We start from the raw sequence: 21,282 nt of genomic DNA, 5'->3' as shown, positions 1-21,282 counted from the left end.
AATGCCATATGCCATTCCCTCACCCTGACTTCCAAAAAAGTTCCAGATCACATTTTTCTTTTCTTACCTGTTATCTTATCTAGTAGGGATACTTCTTGGACTTCAACAGGCAAAGATGCTATCCTCTGATGAACTGCTGCATCACCTGAGGCTGCATTCTCTAGATCTTGTAATGCTCTAACAAGATCTAGAGTCTAAAAAGTTATACAACTTTAGAACCATAATAAATGAAGCTTAAACAAATACAAAAGACTTAAAATTTATTTCATATTCCTTACTCCTTATGGGCTATGTATCTGTCGGAAGTTTTAAATATAAACTACTTTTGAAGGCAGTCCATTTCTTTTAAGAAATATTAAGAAAAAGAAACTATACTATGTCAAGTATTAGAAATACATAAATTGAAAACTAAAATAAGACATGGCGGGCGCCTGGGTGGCTCAGTTGGTTAAGCGACTGCCTTCGGCTCAGGTCATGATCCTGGAGTCCCTGGATCGAGTCCCGCATTGAGCAGGGAGCCCGCTTCTGCCTCTGACCCTCCCCCCTCTCATGTGCTCTCTCTCTCATTCTCTCTGTCTCAAAAAAAAAAAAAAAAAAAAAATAAGACATGGCCCTCAGCCCTGAGGAAGTCATACTCCAGTGGTAGAGACAGATAGTGTAAAAATAATTATCAGACTCTGAAAGTAACATGCATCATTTATATGCCAAATACATACAGTGGCAAAAGGGAAAGCAGGCTATAACTTCAACCTAGACAATACAAGTTTTACATATGACATATTCATTATATTATCATTATACATGAGCAGAATTTTTTTAATACTAAATTGGATATTTGGGGTAGGGGGATACAAATTGTTCTACTACAACAAAGAAGAGTCTTACCGATTGTATTTCTATATGACATAATTAAAGCACAAGAGCAATGTAGCTTTGGAATTTGTTTAAATATGGTATCTTCAACTACTCTACAGTTTGTTAACAAGATCATTAAAATATCACAAAATTCCATACATCTGATGACTAATACTTACATAAACACTTAGCCAATATAAAAATTATTTTATCATTAGAATATTTTACTTGCACTGTTTTCATATCAGATATAATTAGGAGGGAACAGCAAGCCTTTGCTGGTAACTTCACAATTCATAATGTCTATAAATTTACTCCAGAGAAAAAGAAATACATTTTCTTTTTACTGGTCTCTATTTCCATCCCACCTCCTTCTTTTTTTCTTTTTTTATCTCTAAGACTAGTTCCTGGAACAGTAGGAAATTACACACACTTGAAAAATATAGGATATAATCAATTCTGTGCATACATTAAAGATGACACTGACAGATCGTTACTGGTTTTTCTTTAAGCTATTCCCTTACAAAAAAGTGCTGTCACTGGGGTCTAGCACAAAGTAAATATCAAACAAGATTAAGAATGAATGGAATCTAATATGAAATATACTATCCCACATAAGCTTTTAATTCATTACTATGTGTTTAATATTCTAATATTTTACAAAATAATTTTGATGTAAGATATATCCCCTTACAAATGAAAGTGAGCTTAAGAGCAATGATGATTGGGCGCCTGGGTGGCTCAGTTGGTTAAGCGACTGCCTTCGGCTCAGGTCATGATCCTGGAGTCCCGGGATCGAGTCCCGCATCGGGCTCCCTGCTCGGCAGGGAGTCTGCTTCTCCCCCTGACCCTCCCCCCTCTCATGTACTCGCTCTCTCTCATTCTCTCTCTCTCAAATAAATAAAATTAAAAAAAAAAAAAGAGAGCAATGATGATTATCAGGAAGCTTGTTTCTCATGGTGCCCCAATTAACTTTTATATAGTAATTTTTTAATTAGTCTTAGAACGTTCTAAAATTTTCTGAAGTTCTGAGAAGTAATCTGGCTTTATGGTCTTGATATGCATGCTTTAACTACAATCTGCTCTCATCTCGCCTTTACATTCCCACATGAGTTAATTCTAAGTTTCCAGTGCTGGGTCAAGGATCAGATAAAAAAGCAAAGTTGTCTGAAAACAACACTAGCCTACAACTTTCTAACAGAAGAGAATGAAATGAGTTCAACTGGATCCTACAAAGAGAAATTTTAGCCATTCTTAAAATAAAATGGTAGCTACAAAGCTGAACCACTGAGAATTAAGCAGTATAACTAATCTGAAAAGTCATTATAAAATGAAAAGCAACAGCATTTTATTTAAGTACTAGATTAGAGTCAGACAGATACTCCTAAGATGTACAACTGAGGTTACTCTTTTCATCAGGGAGAACACAAGAGGATCAGACCCTGTATCTAGAACTTGGGTAAAATACTGTTCATGGAATCATAATAAGGCTCTCAGCACAAAGTGCTTTGTCTTAATTATTACCAAATAAAAAGAAATATAAACCTTAGCGTTTGGTTATTTGAAATGTTATGTTATTATTTTTTCCTCAAGCTTCTGTCCCTGGTGATCATGTGGGCTTCTGCACCTCCTGTCAACGAGTGAACAGGTAGTTTGGATCAGGTCCTGGCTGAGTACCTAGCTGAGATTCTTTCTGCCTCCCCAGTATTAACAGTGACATAACACACCAACAGTTTTAGGCAGTGATTGGTTTTATCTTTCTTTCAAGTTCCTTTCATTGGGAAAGAGTTTCACCCAGCCTCTGGTTTCATGCAGTGAATTCAGGTCCAGTCCTCCAACTCCCATGGAGCACTTTGAGTTCTTATTACCCTAGTATTTCTGGAAAGCCATATGTACTTCCGGACCAAAGCTTAGCAAGAACCAGGCTCTGGCTCACATACTGAATTGTGCTTCTGTACCATTTCTAGCCCACGAAGATATTTACCTTGTTTTATGAGTATGGCTATGTCTTCATTTTCTCCTTTTAAATTTTATCTGTCCCTCCTATATGTTTGAAACATAGAAGGAGGAAGCTTTAACACTCAATGCCCACATTAATTAAAAGTTAAAAATGTTTTTCTGGAATCATTGATGGCTAAAGAATGCTATACTGTACCAACCTGGAAGGACATGGGGTATTAAGATAATGACTCTAATCCATCTTATTTTACCATGGAACTACATGGTTCTATAGTTACATAGAACTGTATGAATACATGCTTGTTACTGTAACACTCATTTTTACATGTTTAAAAGAAAAAATACTCTAAAGGGCAGTGTTTATCTCTATGAATGGCATTTTCAGTGTACTTAAATCATATAACAAAATAGTCTTACTACATAATGTTTTATTTATTTAAAAGGAAACTATTTAAATGGTGGATATCTCACCAGACCTCATATTTAGCAATCAGATATTCTTTTTCTATGCAAAATACGGTTGCCTACTATACATTATACAACATATATTAAACATAAGCAATCTGTTAATCAGAAAATAAGAGATATTCACATAGCTTCTTTCTTGCACTCAGAATTATAATAAAAATCAATTTATAGAAGTAAAACTTAAGTAAAATTAATAAAGCTTCGTGGCCACATGAAGTAACAGTAGCAAAACTCCCTCCACACAGAAAAACTTCTACCTGTGGTGGTTCACTTGGAGATCCCAAAGAGGAACAGTTTTCATTTTCATCCCCCACTTTTATCTGTTCATAAGTTCGCTTCCTAGGCTTCTTATCACCATCTGAAATGGAAGAACACTGAAGTTTTAATGAAAGCAAACATTTTAACGAAGAGATCATGATAAAAGATTACACACTTACACAGAGCTTGCTTAAGTTGTTCTAATACATCATTCTCATAAACAGACCTTTCTTCCCAAATAGATAATACCCTTCCAAGGTGCTTCTTACAACTTTCATCAGTTTCACTAAAGAAAAAATACAAATAATAACAATTAATAGAGCTACTAAAAAGGTAATGGTTATTTTTAATAAAGATTTTATTTTTTTAAGTAATCTCTACACCCAAAATGGGGTTCAGACTTAGAACCCTGAGATCAAGAGTCACACGCTCTACTGACTGAGCCAGCCAGGTACCCGTAGACACATTATTAAACAAAAAATTACAAAAAAATGTAAAGGTGCTCACACTGGCTACTAGGGGTTTACAAAGAAGATGCCCCTAACTGAATGACGGCTGAATATGAGGCTAAGAAGATTTCAGATAGGTGATTTTTAAATTTATTTAACAAATACTTATTGATCAAGGCACTATCTTTGACACTGGAGATACAAATGGAGCTTTACAGCAGCTGTTGCTTATAAGGGCCACAAAAAAGAACAAGCTATTAAAGACAAGCATAATGCAGAGGCCTGGCCCACTTCAAAAGAGATTAAAAAAAGGATCTGAGGAAGTGATATTTGAGATCTGATGACTGGAATAACAGGGTAGTGGCAAACAGACTACTCCCAACCACCTCCTAACTGCCTTCATCACTACCACTGTAGACTGAGCTGCTATTACCTCTTGCCTGGATTTCTTAAGTCTTCTCATTGGTCTCTTAGGCTCTTACTCTTCACTGTGCTCTACTAATGTCAATCAAATCATACGGCTCTTCAATCCCCTAAGAGCTATCAATCATACCAAGAATAAAACCCAAATCCTTATGCTGGACCACAAGGGGGACATGTTCTACTTCCTAGCTACTTCTCAGTCTACATTCTCTAAATACTTTCTCCCATACAGGGGCACCTGGGTGGCTCAGTCATTAAGCGTCTGCCTTTGGCTCAGGTCATGGTCCCAGGGTCCCGGGATTGTGCCCCACATTGGGCTCCCAGGGAGCTCACTTCCCCCGCTTGTGTTCCCTCTCTCGCTGTGTCTCTGTCAAATAAATAAATAAAATCTTTAAAAAAAAACAAAACACCTTCTCCCATACAAATCTCCTTGCTGATCCTCAAACATGCCCAGCACACAGCTGTCTATTTCTGCCAAGTATTCCCTCTACATAGAATCCTCTCCTAGAATGCTCAAGTGGCTCATTTCATCTTTTCCTTCAGTCTCTGTTCAAATGCCACCTCCCCAAAATAGTCATTCTTTATCTCATGATGTAAAGCTCTCCTACCCTCTAGTTCTTTCCTTAATTTATTTCTTCTCCTACCCTCTCCTACCCTCTAGTTTTTTCCTTAATTTATTTCTCCTCTAGTTCTCCTACCCTCTAGTTCTTTTCTTATTTCTTCACAATACTTACCTACTAGCATAGTATATATTCACCTGTACATCTAGTTTTTACCTTTGTCATCCACTGAAATGCAAGCTCCACTAGGACAGAACTTTATCCTGTTCGCTAAAGTATCCTTAGGGCCCAGCACGTAGTAGCCAGTCAATAAATACTTTATTGAATTTCTCAGAAGAGGCAACATATTTAAAAAACTTAAGGTAGAAAGAACTAAAAGAGTGAGTTCAGTTAGCTTAAACTTGGACTATAAATTGTGTGTGTGGAAGAAATGTGAGACAGGAGTCTGAAAATGTGGACAGGGCCATGAAGCAACACCTTAAGTCTTGCTCAAGACTTTAGACTTAATCTCTGGGACAAATGAGAACAACTCAAAGGCAAGGAAGCGTTATGATCAGCTCTGCAACTGTGGCTAGTTTTGTAAGTGGATTAAACAATACTGGAGGCTCCTGCAATTATTATAGAAAATGACATTATGGGGGCACCTGGGTGGCTCAGTCAGTTAAGTGTCTGCCATTAGCTCAGGTCATATCTTGGGGTCCTGGGACAGAGCTGCGCCCTGGGCTCCCTGCTCAGTTGGGAGTCTGATTCTCCCTCTCCTTCTGTCCCCCCTTCCCCCCAACCCCCACTCATGCTTTCGTGTGCGCTCTCTAAAAAAATAAATAAAATCTTAAAAAGAAAAAAAAAAAAAAGAAATGACATTATGGAAACTGGAATGGAAAGAAATCTAAAGAACTGTGGGAACTATATATACTACATGGGATAAAGGGAGTGAAAGAGAGAGGAGAATGTGATATACTATATATCACAGTATCAGAGAAAGTTAAAGCTGACACCTAATTTCTCATATGGGCATCTGGATAGATAGAGTTGGATCTACTGAGAGAGTGAAACCTAGAGGAGGAGCAAGTCTGACAGGAGCAAGGACAATATGAGTTCAACAGGACTTAGTACATTTGAGATGTATGGAGGCATACAACTAGAAATTCATTAGGCAAGAGGACACACAGGTCTAAAACAAAGAAAACACATCTGGACTGGAGTGTAAGATTGCGAGTTATTAGGGTGTGGATAATAACTAAATACATGCAATGTATAAAATCGCCCAGAGGTCAAGTGAAGAATATGACCACAGAAAGAGGGCTAAGGACTGAACTCTTAAGAAATGCCAACATCTGAAAAGATGGTAAAAGACAATATCTAAACGGAAAGATAAATAATATACATTTAAGAAAGTAACATACAGCACTGTAATTTTTGAAAAATGCATCCACTATGACTAAAGTTGCAGGGCATGCCTGGAGTATATTCTCATCCTTAAATCATTCAACACAGATCTTCATTTACCCCTGGATTCTATAATTTAGACTGATTTAGTAGTCTACCCCAATAATGTTTACCCAGTAATCTACCAAATATTCACATATGTTGGAAATAAGCATTTAAAAGGGGCATAAGCCAAAGCCCTGACCTTTACCCTCAGAATTTTTCTGTAGCAAAATTTTTCAACAGGCTTATAATTATTTTAAATAAATATTCTATACTTCCAAAGCATTTTAAAATGTTGTAATATGTACCCAAACACTAAAAAAACCTTAAAGTTATAAGCAATATGAAAGGAAAAGGTATGACGTTTATCCAGAAATATTAGTTGGAAAAATAACTTTATAAGCACACAAATTTTCAATTCAATACCTTCATTTATTCTTAATGAAGTTCATTCCAAAATGGCAGTTGCTTTTGGTCTCTTAAAGGAAAGCTGTTAATTCAAGTACTCCATATACCCACCATTGCAACAGTTCAAAAATTTCCATTCACACAAAGTATTTAACACATTTACAAATGCCATTTATAGTTAAGTCTTTTCAAATGAAAATTTCAAAGAAATAAATTCCCTGTTTTTTGTTTGAATGGCTTACGGCAAATTTTAACAAAAGGACATATTATGCATATTTAAAAGAGGTTACCTAGTACTCAATTACCATACCTTGAAACATGTTTAAAAGCCTCCACTATAACTGGTGCAAAATCTTTTGTAAACTCCGGTCCCTTCCTTTTGCTGTTCTGAATGACATCATTGGCTAGGTAGAGAAAAGTAAGCTTCCTGTTTGGTTTGGCTGAAAAATAAAAAAAAAAAATTAAAAATCTACTTAAAATATCCTCGTTTAACTTGGACAAACTTTCTCAATATATGACTCAAGCAGTTTGAGAACTACAACAAACCTACTAACCTTTATGTATCATGTTCAACTCTAGCTTCTCATTCTACTACCGAACTTATCAAGTCACTATTCTTTAACTCTCTAGGTTTCTATAGTTTCTGGAGATGCAGCATGTGAGGAAAAAAAGGACTCAGGAGGAGGAACTAGTCAATAATTAGTTTCCCTGCGCTTTTACTAAGTTGCCCAAACTACTTACCTTTGATTACTAGTCTTACCACTATTCCCAAATTAGTAGTTTTATACACCAAAATCCTCAGGTCTACAAAAATGCATCTCTGTGACTCAATCTGTACTAAATTTTGTTAAAACTATTAAACACTACATGAAATACAGCTTATTTAAAATAAGATGGTAACTGGTCATGTTAAGATGGTACCTTAAAGCTTGAATTTATGACTGTTTTAATACCCACATTGATTTTAAAGTTATCATTAAGTTATTGTAAAACAAGAGTACGAAATGTAAAATATGTTGAAAGAGACCTCACTTCAATTAATTATGTACTTTTTGTTTATGAAATAAATATTTCCCAAGCTGACAGAGTAAATGTTAGGGAGACCAAATGGGCAGTTTAGATTTTCACCCACTTTGGATTACATGGCCTTAAATAGTTGAATTCATCTGGACAAAAAGATGTCTCTTCTCATAATATTCAGTGGGTGTAGTCATTCTTCTAAAAGAACGGAAAAGATTTCAACAGTTGTGGGCCAGAATACATTTTTACTAATTACAATGTTAAGTGTTAAGTGGTACAGTATTAAGTACAACTCAAGTTAAGAGTCATACATACAAGTAAAATTTAGTAGGTTGAACATAATCTTTTATATTGACTATTTTCATAATATAATTTTACTAGAATTAAATATGAATTATTCAAAGTAGTACAGTTATATTCAGAAACACTGTACTCTGTGGCATCCACATTCAATGGCATAGGAAACTTATGGTCAAGACTGATAATCCAGTGCACCATATATGTGTGCCAGCTTAGTGGATTTAAGACGAAAACAGGCAGGCTACTTTGGGCCCTCTAGATCTGAGTATTCAGTTTAATCATTCAACACATTAAAAGCCACTTCTGAGTTCATGTCTTTCTTGAGAAAAAACTAGTGACACACAACCTGCTTACAAGAAACTAAAATACTGAGTCAGAGACGACCAGACTTTATAAATCTGTGCCATCCACTGCATAGTCTCATTTGCCTGTCTAAAGATGTGGCTCACTACTATGCTTTTGAAAGTCCTGGAATAGAATAAAGATACGGAAGAGATGGCAATAACAAAGACCAACTTCTGATTCTTTTGGCTCTGGTCTGGTTAGATAAACCATTCAGTATAACTGATTAAGATACCAGGACCCTTTCCCATGAAGATGATCATAATGACAACTTTCCCAATATTCAAACCTGTCTCTTTTTTACCTATCCCTGCCCAAAGAAAATCCCACCCAAAGAAAAGGTTAATATTAATTAATTAATCCAAGTATTTGCCTTCTCAGCATCAAAATAAGTTTAAAAACTCAAATTTTTATTATTATCTAATTGGGAGACCATCTGTAGTACTTTAAATGAGTACCTGAATCAATGGGCTCCTTTTCCTAAATACTGGTAACATTTATCAAACTTTTACTATGTGTTACACACTATTCTAAGCACTTTACATGTATTACCTAATTTAATCCAAATAATTTAAGGTACCATCATTACCTGCATTGGGCAGTTTTAACAAATAGGCATCAAAAGGGTTATCTGCCCATACTGAGATATCCAGGAAGGGATCAGCCAGGAATTAAATCCAAAGTCCAACTCCTAAGCATTCCCTCTTAACTGGACTAAGCCTCTTACGACTATGTTATAAATGAAAGAGGATGTTACCTTTTGAAAAGATCAAGTAGTGACCCAACCAAAATACTTTAGAATGTTAGCAGCACTATTCACAATAGCAAAAGGTAGAAGCAACACAAGGATCCACTGACAGATAAATGAATAAACAAAATGTGGTAATCCATACAAATGGAATATTATTCAGCCTTAAAAAGAAAGGACATCGTGACACATGCTACAACATGAATGAACCTAGAGGATATTACGCTAAGTGAAACAAGCCAGTCACAAAAAAAAAAAAAATACTATATGGTTCTGCTTATATGAAATACCTAGAATAGTTAAATTCATAGAAACAGAAAGTAAATGGTGATTGCCAGGCGCTGGAGGGAGAAAGGCACAGAGAGTTACTGTTTAAAAGGTATAGAGTTCCAGTTTTAGAAGATGAAAAGAATTCTAGAAATGGATGGTGATGATGGTTGCATAATAGTGTGAATGTATTCAATACCAATAAACTAACATTTAGAAATGGTTAAAATGGTAAATTCTGTTATGTACCACACAAAATAAAAAGTGTATTTTACCATATTTATAAATCCATGGGCTACCAGCTCTTAAAAATAATTCAGAATGGTTTCTACAATGTACATTAAAGCAAAAATTTACAAGATATCAAAATGTATTTCCCAGCAAATTCCAAAAAACAAACCAAAAATTTTTTTTTTTTAAGATTTTATTTATTTATTTGAGACAGAGAGAATGAGAGAGAGAGCGCACATGAGAGGGGGGAGGGTCAGAGGGAGAAGCAGGCTCCCCGCCGAGCAGGGAGCCCGATGCGGGACTCGATCCAGGGACTCCAGGATCATGACCTGAGCCAAAGGCAGTCGCTTAACCAACTGAGCCACTCAGGCGCCCAAACAAACCAAAATTACAGCATGGATTTGGTATGAGGTCCAAATATCAACACATTATTTTCATTTTCTTCCCCTTGTGGAACCCAAGCTAAAATATGAGAAATACTTAGAAACCGCTATAACGTATATCCTTCTCCAAATTCTCAGTAAAAAAACTTACTTCCGTTTAAAATTATGTGTACCTTCATGGAGAGCAAAAATAAACTAATGGAACTAATTACAACAAGCAATTCCAGAAGAAAATCACAAAAATGATTTTCAAATGAATTTTGATAATTTGATAATAACAGAGCCATAAATTGTTATTAAAGCATACAAAATTGGGGCGCCTGGGTGGCTCAGTTGGTTAAGCGACTGCCTTCGGCTCAGGTCATGATCCTGGAGTCCCAGGATCGAGTCCCGCATCGGGCTCCCTGCTCGGCGGGGAGCCTGCTTTTCCCTCTGACCCTCCCCCTTCTCATGCTCTCTGTATCTCATTCTCTCTCAAATAAATAAAAAAATAAAATCTTAAAAAAAAAAAGCATACAAAATTAACAGAAAGAGCAAACAAACCATTTCATAATTCCTTAAAGAAAAAACTCTGTTGGGAATAAAATATAACGCTTAAAACTGGGTCTGACCTAATCTCTTCCTTTATTTCTATTGTCACAGGGTTCCTTGTAAAACTGGCTATTTTCTAAATCTTCCATTCAATCTAAATAGCATTTATTTAATGTTTGCTATGTGCCAGGGACCATGCCGGGCATTGACCAAAAATAACCTTTCCTGTTCAATCAAGAATTTTCAAGCTCTATATAGACTGGCACATGACAGGTCACATCACTAAAAATGTGAGTTCTCTTTATTCCTACTCTCCACTAATGTATCACACCAACACTGGAAGCAATCATAAATATAATATATCCAAGTGTATCTGTATGTGTATACTGCTATTTTTGTGCTAATAAAGTATAAGCAAATAAGGACCAGTCAATATTTACATTGTAGGAACCATTTTCTTATATCTCACCTCTCTGAACTAAAAATTTTAAGCTACTGTGGGTATTAAGTATAGCCCCTTTTCCTTGGACCTTGTATGTGAACAGGTAAATCAAAACAAATAAATAATAATAAAATCTGGCTGGATAATATATGAGGACATAATATTACCTAAAATGTTGAGCATATCCCCCAAAGGGCAATACAAATTCAGTTCATCACATAAGTAAGAGACAGTTACATAACAATTCACAATTCAAATAAAAGAAATACCAACTACAAGGCTTCAAAAAGAAGAGCCTGGGCTCTTATATAAACAATATGAAACAAACTTTGCCAATCAAAGGACTACATAAATGCCACCTAGTTTCACCAATTCATGATCAGTTTAGAATCTAGTTTTACTTAATCATAATCAGAAAGTGAGAGCATTGGGGCACCTAGGTAGCTCAGCCGGTTGAGCATATGACTTGGGTTCTGGCTCAGGTTATGATCTCAGGGTCATGGGATTGAGCCCAATGTTGGGTTCCCATGCTCGGCACAGAGTCTGCTTGGGATTCTTTCCCCTCCTCCCACTCTCTCCCCCTCTGCTCCTTCCCCCAGTTGTGCGCATTCTTGCTCACTCACTCTCTACAAAATAAATAAATAAATAAATAAATAAATAAATAAATAAATAAATAAAATCTTTATAAAGCGAGAGCATCATTACTTTTCTTACAACTGTACAAACCATATATGCCTATTTATTTTGATATAATGCAGAATATCATAATCTAAGGTAATCACCCATGTTTTTATGGTGACTGAAATTTAAAACCACACTAGATGACAATGCCAATAAATACAACAAACAGTTAAAATTTTACTGTGTTATCTATTAACTCAAGAACCCTCTTTACAGAGGAAGCCTTCTACGGGGGAGAAGGAGCAAAAAAAATGAATAAACAAATATATACACACAGACACACACACATACCAATGAACACTACTGTAGGTCTTATAGGAGGAAATCAGAAGAAAAGCCATTATCTTGAAACAAAAACCTATTAAAGACTTACTAAAAACTGCTGGACAGCCTCATTTATTTCCCTGGTAAACTAATTATCACTATAGTATATTACAAGACATGTTCATACAGATGAATAGTTGGTTATATGGCAGAAACTGCTTTAACTCTCTTTGCCACAGAAAGTGCGTAATCCACAGGTGACTCATGAATAGATTCTATCTGTCCCAGACAGGACCAAGAGTTCAGTCAAATACAGCTGGCTGCTTCATAATAGCTGAGGTGGGTGAAAAATGAGGTGGATAAAGCCAGTGTATTCCTGTACCACTGCCACAATGCCTCAGACTTTTGGCAGCCCATCCCTGGCTTTAAAATCCTTCAAAGATTTTCTACTGTTCTCCAGGTAACACTGTAAATCCTTAATAGAAACCAAAGGCCCACAAATGTCTGTCTCTGCCCTCTCTAATACTCTCTCTTCATGCCCAATACAACCACTCCTCTAACTTCCCCAACTCCTACCCATCCTTTAGACCTCAGTTAAACAGGTTCCTCTGGTTTTCCTTCACCACCCAGTACACAGGTTAGGCAACGCTGATGGGCTCTCATAGCACCCCATACTTTCCTATGGAGCACTTACTCCAACTATAATTACTTTAATCTAATGCTTCCCAACTAAACTAAGCTCCATCGAAAGCAACAACTGTCACTCTCATCTACCCATCTATGGCATCAAGCCCAGCAGCTGATTCACAATTTGCTTATTTACTAAATCAGTAATTTTTTTGGCCTAAAACTTTTCCTTCAATTATTTGTTCTACTAAGTTGGCTTCTGGTTCTAACCTCACCCAGCATAGCTGAAGGGGGAAAAATGTAAAATTACACTGCTCTCAGAAACCTCAACTTCAAATTCAGATTATGAAAGACAAACTTTCTTACAGATCTAGCTAATCTTATTTTCGAAGTACTGAATTCAAGTATGTTTATCTCCTCCTCCATTCTAGAGTTCTCACAAATCAATAATCTATAGAAAAATGGGCTAGTGTGAATGGAAAGATGAAAGAAACACAAATATTAAGCAATTAAAACCAATTATCATTTTCCACCTATTAGAGTGATGGAGATGAAAATCTGACACTAAAGCTGGCAAAAATATGGTGGGATTATCACCTTTAGATACCTTCAGACATTGGTGGTTAATATATATATTAGTGAAACCTCTTAGAAAATTAATTTAGGAACACCCATGAAAAATGTAAATGCACAAATCCCTTGACCCTGCAAACTTCACGTCCAGGAATTTACCCTATGGATATATTATCATAACTGCCCAAAGAAATCACTAAGGATACTCATGATAACAAGATATCACTAGATAAATCACAGTATATCCATACAATCCAATACTCTACAGCTGTTCAAAAATGAGACAGAGGGGCACCTGGGTGGCTCAGTCAGTTAAATGTCCGACTTGATTTTGGCTCAGGTCATGATCTCTGGGTCATAGGATCGAGCCCCGAGTCAGGCTCTGCGCTCAGTGTGGAGTCTGCTTGAGATTCTCTCTCCCTCTGCCTCTGCCCCTCCCACCCCTCAAAAAAAAGAGAAATTTATATACTGATATGGAGTATCAGTACATAATACTGAGATACATAGTGTTATCTCAGACATGTATCTCAGACATAGTGTTAAGTTACACATATTCACACAAACACACAGTAGACAGACCTACTTCATGGGAGGATCAATAAATAATTTGGGGAGGGGTGTGTGTCAAGAGTTGCCAACAAAGATTTAAGTAATAAAGGGAAAACAGATGGGGCACCTGGGTCGCTCAGTGGGTTAAGTGTTCTGACTTGATTTTGGCTCAGGTCCCAGTCTCAGGGTCATGGGGATTGAACCCCACATCAGGCTCCCAGCTCAGCAGGGAGTCCGTTTGGGATTCTTTCTCCCCCTCTCTTTCTGGCCTGCCCCCATGCACTCTCTCTCTAAAAGAGATAAATCTTTAAAAAAAATAAAGTAAAGGGAAAACACATGAGTTATATATTAAAAAAATAACTTGGGCCTACATGCTGAAGAGGGCTTCTGAGTAGTGCTCACTTGATGCTCCAATTTGACTTTGTCCTTTAGGTACATGATCTCTCTATATTTGGGAAAACAAAACAAAACAAAACTCCACCTAGACCCAAGCAAATGGACATCTTCCCCAGTCTAACAAGTCAAAGTCAATTCAAGTTCCTGAAATAATTTCAAAAAATTTTGATTTTAGTATATACAACAAATGAATTTTTTATTTTTTATTTTATTTTAATTTTTTTAACGATTTTATTTATTTGACAGAGAGAGCCACAGCGAGAGAGAGGGAACACAAGCAGGGGGAGTGGGAGAGGGAGAAGCAGGCTTCCTGCCGAGCAGGGAGCCCGATGTGGGACTCGATCCCAGGACCTCGGGATCATGACCTGAGCCGAAGGCAGACGTTTAATGACTGAGCCACCCAAGCGCCCCACAAATGAATTTTTTAAATGTTGAAAAGAACAAACTTCATCCTGGACCATCAGACCACTATAGAAGACACTGTCAACTGGAAGAGTTCTGGAAGAATACACATCATATGGTTTGTTCACATTATACTTCTAGAGTGGGACTGAGACTAAAACTTTTTTGCTCTTTTAAGAATAGTATTTTTAAAATAGTATTGTGGAATTTCCACAGCCACTGCAGAAAACAGTATGGAGGTCCCTCAAAAAATAAAAAATAGAATTACGATATGATTTAGTAATTCCACTACTGGGTATTTACCCAAAGAAAACGAAAGCACTAATTCAAAAAGATATATGCACCCCTATGTTTATTGCAGCATTATTTACAATAGCCAAGATATGGGGGCACCTGGGTTGCTCAGTAGGTTGAGCATCCAACTCTTGATTTCAGCTCAGGTCATTCTCTCAGGGTTATGAAATCGAGCCCCATGTCCATGCTCAGCGGGGAGAGTGCTTGAGATTTTCTCCCTCTACTTCTACCCCTCCCCCCACTCTCTCACACGCTCTCTCTAAATAAATAAATACATAAATCTTTTAAAAAAATAATTGCCAGGGCACCTGGGTGGCTCAGTCAGTTGTTAAGCATCTGCCTTCGGCTCAGGTCATGATCCCAGGGTCCTGGGATCAAGCCCTGCATCGGGCTCCCTGCTCCGCGGGAAACCTGCTTCTCCTTCCTCTCCCATTCCCCTTGCTTGTGTTCCCTCTCCCACTGTGTCTCTGTCAAATAAATAAATAAAGTCTTTAAAAAATAAAAAAATAATTGCCAAGATATGGGAGCAACCTAAGTGTCCACTGATGGATAAAGATGGATATACTGTGGAGTATTAATCAGCCATAAAGAAGAATAAATCTTGCCATTTGCAACAACACAGATGGACCTAGAGGGTATAATCCTAAATTAGTCAAAGACAAATACCATATAATTTCACTCATATGGAATTTAAGAAACAAAACAAAGGGAAAAAAGAGACAAAATCAGACTCTTAAATACAGAGAACAAACTGATGATTGCTGGGGAGAGGTGGGTGGGAGGATAGATGAAATAGATAAAGAGGTTTAAAAGTACACTTACCACAATGAGCACTGAGAATTGTGTAGAATTGCTGAATTATACTGTACACCCAAAACTAATAATACTGTATGCTAATTATACTTGAATTAAAAAAATACATACTATTTTCTTATAACTAGGCACTGCTCTGAAAGTTTACTGTGTATCTAATTTAATCTTCAAAACAACCCTACAAGGTAAGTTATTATCTCCATTTACCAATGAAATAATTATTAAAGTAATAAAATGCATTCAAAGAAATGCACTAAAATCAATCAGCAATCCCAGGACCCATACTGTGGTCCCTACACATTTTGCCAATAAAAGCAGGAAATGTGTAAGATGAGCCTGGCATAACCTGGCATAACTTGTCATGATAGAAAGCAAGAAAGCTCTTTAAAAATTACAGGGGTTGTATCCAAAGGACACAAGTGACCCTCTAAGAGGCTGCCACTGGCAAAAGAGCATCAAAAAGAATGACTATAGGGGCACCTGGGTGGCTCAGTCGGTTAAGCATCTGCCTTCGGCTCAGGCCATGATCCCCTTGTATTTCTTATAAGACCACTGGGGCCTTATTTAGAAAGTCTTTTCACAACACAAGACTAGAAAGAACTATAAATGCATGTTTTCCTTACATGATTCCATAGTTGATTTTTCTCAGTGTTCTATCTTTAACTGGACTAATTTTACATACGGTATTGAGTAGAAATCTAAGAATCATTCGTAATATTCCAGTCCTTCTCCCATGAATATAGTGTCTAATTTACCAAATGCCTACATAAAATGGGTTTCCTCTTGTCTACTCTGTTCCTTTCATACATATTCCTATTCCTGTACTGACATCATACTCTTCTAACTTCAATGCCTTTAAAGGCTATGTGGATACCTAAAAGAACACAGTATCTCCTTTACTGTTTTCCCTTCAAAATTGTCAAAATTCATGAGGCACTTGGGTGGCTCAGTCGGTTAAGCATCTGCCTTTGGTTCAGGTTATGATCTCAGGGTCCTGGGATGGAGCCCCACACTGGGCTCCCTGCTCAGCGGGGAGCCTACTTCTCCCTCTCCCTGCCACTACCCTTGCTTGTTCTCTCTTGCTCTCTGTCAAATAAAAATCTTTTAAAAAAATTGTCAAAATTTACAAGACAAAAATTAAAAATTGCCTTGCTCTTCCTCCACATTTACTTTTCCCAATGACCTCTAGATTTAGCTTTAAATTTCCTGTAAAAGAACAAATTTCTTTTGGACTGCCCTGAATTTACAAATTAATCGAGGAATAACTGGCCTTTTTGCAATGAATTTTTACTTAGGAATTTAACATATTACTGTGCTGTTTTAAATTTTATAACAAGTGTGTATTTTAAAGCAATAAAAACTAAAAGTGTTTAGCATAGTTATATTAAAATAAGTTTGTTAAAATACTAATACAACATGCAAACCAGAAAGTATCTTATAATATCTAAGACAAGAAAAACTAGTAAAAATACTAGTCTCAGAGTTCCAAATGATGTGTCCCAGTTCCAATATAAAGACCAGTTTGTAGGGAACTTGTGTTTCCAGGAAGATGGAGATGTCGTTTTACCTATTTCTCCTTCAAAGTACAACTACAAATCCTGGGCATTATAAATAAAACAAACATAAGAAAAGAAACAAAGGCAGACAGGCTAGGGACCTTGGGACCCAAAGAATAGTACAAGGTGAGTTCTTGGAGTTTTCTTTTTGCCTTTATCTTAGATTGGGAGTTGAAAAAGTCAGCAACCCAGAAATCCTAACAGGTGCCGACTTAAAAAGTTCCAACACAAACCTTTCCATTCTAGCCAAATGACCAGGAAAAGGGAAACCTAGAAAGATAGAAAACTTTTAGACAATAACCAATCTACTCCAGCCAAATACCACAGGGGAAAAAAAAAAAAAAAAAAAAAAAAAGATAAAACAGCACAAAAAACTGTACCCCACCCACGCCCACACTAAACAAAGGCTAAATGAGAAGCCAGGCTGTGATGTGGAGCCCAACACCTCTCAAGAGTGGTGTCAGAGAAGGCAAAGGTAGGGAAGCCTGGACTTCCATTCCCACCCAGCAGTAAGAAGGCACTGCCCCCTGGGATGGTGTCACAGAAGGCCTAGTGGAGAGCTAGGACTTCCACAATGGCCCAGCAGTCCTAAGACCACATTCCTAACCCCCACTTTGTGATGTCTGCCAAACTCCCATTTGCACTCAACAGTGACAAAGAGTACCTCCCTCCCCTGATGGGGTAGTATCAGAGAAATCCAGATAAAACAGTATTAAATAAAGTCCAGATTCTCAAACATAACACTCACACAAAATATGGATTAAGCAAGTATCACTCATTATACCAAGAACCAAAGGGATCTCAAACTGAATGAAATAAGACTATAAATAGATGCTGACACTGCAGAGACAGAGATATCAGAATTCTCTTACAAAAATTTTAAGGCAGCCATCATAAGAATGCTTCAACTAGCATAAGCAAATATACTGAAAATACAACCTATCAAAATTTGTGAAATAAAACTGAAGCAGGGATGAGAAACTTTCAGCACTAAATGCATATAATAGAAAAGATGAACAAGTCCCAAATCAATAATCTAAACTCCTCTACCTCAAAAACCTAGAATAAGAGCAAAATTAACCAAAGAAAACAGAAAGAGGAAATAATAAAAGCAGAAGTTAATGAAACTAAAACAAAAGTAGAGGAAAAAAAAATCAGTGAAACAAAAGCTGTTTTCTCCCCAAGTTTTACTGAGATTTAATTGACATACATCATTGTACATCAAGTTTAAGGTGTGCAGCATAATGGTCTGACTTCATACGCTTTGAAATGCTTACTGCAGTTAAGTTTAACATCCATCATCTCATACAGACGCAAAAAAAGTTTTTTTCTCCTTATGATGAGAACTCTTAGGATTTACTCTTAATGACTTTCGTTTATATAATACAGCAAGATAAACTAGTCACCATGTTGTACATTACAGCCCTAGTACCTATTTACCTTGTAAACGGAAGTCTGTACCTTTTGACCCCTTCTTCCAAATCCCCCTCCCTCCTCTGGTAACCACATGTTTGATGTCTTTTTGCTGAGTTTCTGCTTCTAGGGCTTTTTTTTTTTTTTTTAAGATTTGACATATAAATAAGATCATACAGTACTTGTCTTTCTCTGACTTATTTCACTTAGTATAATGCCCTCCAGTCCACCCATGTCACAAATGGCAGCATTTCCTCATTTTTTATGGCTGAATAATATTCCAGTGTGTATATATACAGTAATTTCTTTACCCATTCATTTGAGAATGAATACTTAGGTAGTTTCCATGTCCTGGAAATTGTAAATAATACTGATATTAACATGGGGGTGCAGATACCTTCTCAAGTTAGCATTTTCATTTCTTTTGGATACATCCCAGAGGTGGAACTGTTGTATCATATGGGTGCTCTATTTTTAATTTTTTGAGGATCCTCTACACTGTTTTCCATAGTAATTGTATCAGTTTATAATCCCACCAACAAGAGTTCCCTTTCCTCTACATCCTCTCCAGCATTTGTTACCTCTTATCTTTTTGATGATGACCATTCTAATAGGTGGAAGGCGATACCTCATTGTGGTTTGATTTGCATTTTCCTAATGATTAGTAATGTTGAGCATCAAAGAGCTGTTTCTTTGAAAATATAGATAGAACTGATGAACTTCTACCAAGAATGACAAGGGAAAAAAGGGAAAACACATATTTTCAGTATCAAAAATATCAGTATAGACATCAAAAGGACAATAAGGATACAAAGAGCATAAAATGAACAACCCCAGACACATAAATTTGACAACTTAGGTGAAATAGACTACACTGCCTCAAAAAAATACAAACTGCAGCAACTCACCCAATGTATGATACAGAAAATCTAAATAGTCCTGTGACATTTAAGAGAACTGAATATGTAATTTTTAAGTTCCCAAAAAAGAAATCTCCAGATCCAGATGGTTTCTGCCAAATAATTCTACCAAACATTTAAAGAATTTTAAAAATTCTACACAAGTTCTTCCAGGAAATAGGGGAACACACCCCAATTCACCTTATGAAGTCAGTGCTACTCTAATTTCAAAATAAGATGCACAAACACACACAAAGTGGAGCAAAAGTCCTCATACATACAGATGTAAATATCCTTAACAAAATATTAGCAAATAGAATTCAGCAATATGTAAAAAAAATTCACAATCACAAACAAGTGGGGTTTATGGTAGGGAGGTACATCTGGCTCAAGATCTGAAAATTGATCAATAATACAGGATATTAAGAGGCTAAAGAGAAAAATCACATGATCAACTGATGCAAAAAAGAATTTGACAAAATTCAGACATTTTATTTTAAAATCTCTCAAAAACCAGGAATAGAGAGGAACTTCCTCAACTTCATACAGAATCTAAAAATAAAACTACAGCTAACATTCTAATGGTGAAAGACTGACTGCTTTCCCAATAAGGAAAAAGACAAGGATGTCCACTCTCATCATTCTTATTCAACACAGTGCTTGAAATGCCAGCAAGTTCAATATGGTAAGAAAAAGAAAAACACAAAGGTCAAAGATGAAGAAATAAAAGTGTACCCATTTGTAGATAACATGACTGTCTTCACAGAAAAGTCCCAAGGAAACCTACCAAAAAACTCCTACAACTAATAAGTATGTTCAGCAAGGTCACAGAAAACAAGATAAATACTTACAAATCACTTGTATTTGAATATATAAGCAATGAGCATGTGGACAGTGAAATTAAAAATACAATACCATTTTAAATTGCTCAAAATAGCTAAACTGCTCAAGTGCAAAAACAAAACACACATATGACTACATAATGTTGATTATAAACATCAAAGAAGATCTAAGGAAATGGAAAGATGTGCCATGTTTACGGACTGGAAGACTTAAAGTAATAAAGATGTCAATTCTCCCTAAACTGACATATAGCATTAAAGACCCCTTATCAAAATCCCATCAAATAACTTTTATTAATATAGACGAGATTATTCTAAAGTCTGTATAGAAGAGCAAAGGAACTAGAATAGCTAAAACAATTTTAAAAAATATAAAAGGAACCAGTTTACTCAATTTCAAGATACACAGTTGCAGTAATCAAGACTATGTATGGTGGGGTGCCTGGGTGGCTCAGTCGGTTAAGCATCTACCTTCGGCTCCAGTCATGATCTCAGGATCCTGGGATCGAGCCCCACATCAGGCTCCCTGCTCAGCGGGAGCATGCTTCTCCCTCTCCCTCTGCTGCTCCCCTTGCTTGTGCTCTCTCCCTCTCTCTCTCTGTCAAATAAATAAATAAAATCTAAAAAAAAAAAGACTATGTATGGTATTCATTGGTGGAAGGGAAGACATATGTATCAACAGAATAGAGAACCCAGAAACAGAGTCACACAAAGAAGCCCAAGTCAATTTAAACAAAAGTGCAGGGGCGCCTGGGTGGCTCGTCATTAGGCGTCTGCCTTTGGCTCAGGTCATGATCCCAGGACTCTGGGATCAAGCCCCGCATCAGGCTCCCTGCTCGGCAGGAGGTCTGCTTCTCCCTCTCCCACTCCCCCTGCTTATGTTCCCTCTCTTGCTGTGTCT

General features: G+C 36.7%; 1 protein-coding gene across 3 annotated transcripts in view; it reads right to left on the bottom strand.

Moving 5' to 3' along the window:
• The window catches only part of RPRD1A (regulation of nuclear pre-mRNA domain containing 1A), a 71,554-nt gene that overhangs the window by 38,418 nt on the left and 11,854 nt on the right, over positions 1–21,282 (bottom strand). For all 3 annotated transcript variants that reach the window (XM_034996098.1, XM_034996100.1, XM_034996101.1), the window contains exons 2-5: positions 7,119–7,248; positions 3,720–3,826; positions 3,540–3,640; positions 68–194 (exon numbers count right to left, since the gene is read on the bottom strand). In XM_034996098.1, coding sequence (XP_034851989.1) covers positions 68–194; positions 3,540–3,640; positions 3,720–3,826; positions 7,119–7,248 — 465 coding nt within the window. The remainder of the gene's footprint in view (positions 1–67; positions 195–3,539; positions 3,641–3,719; positions 3,827–7,118; positions 7,249–21,282) is intronic.

The sequence above is a fragment of the Mirounga leonina genome, unplaced genomic scaffold, assembly GCF_011800145.1.
Source record: "Mirounga leonina isolate KUSES-001 unplaced genomic scaffold, KU_Mleo_1.0 Mir_93, whole genome shotgun sequence".
Lineage (NCBI taxonomy): Eukaryota > Metazoa > Chordata > Mammalia > Carnivora > Phocidae > Mirounga > Mirounga leonina.
The sequence above is the reverse complement of the archived record's forward strand: the minus strand, read 5'-3'. Positions and strand labels throughout refer to the sequence as shown.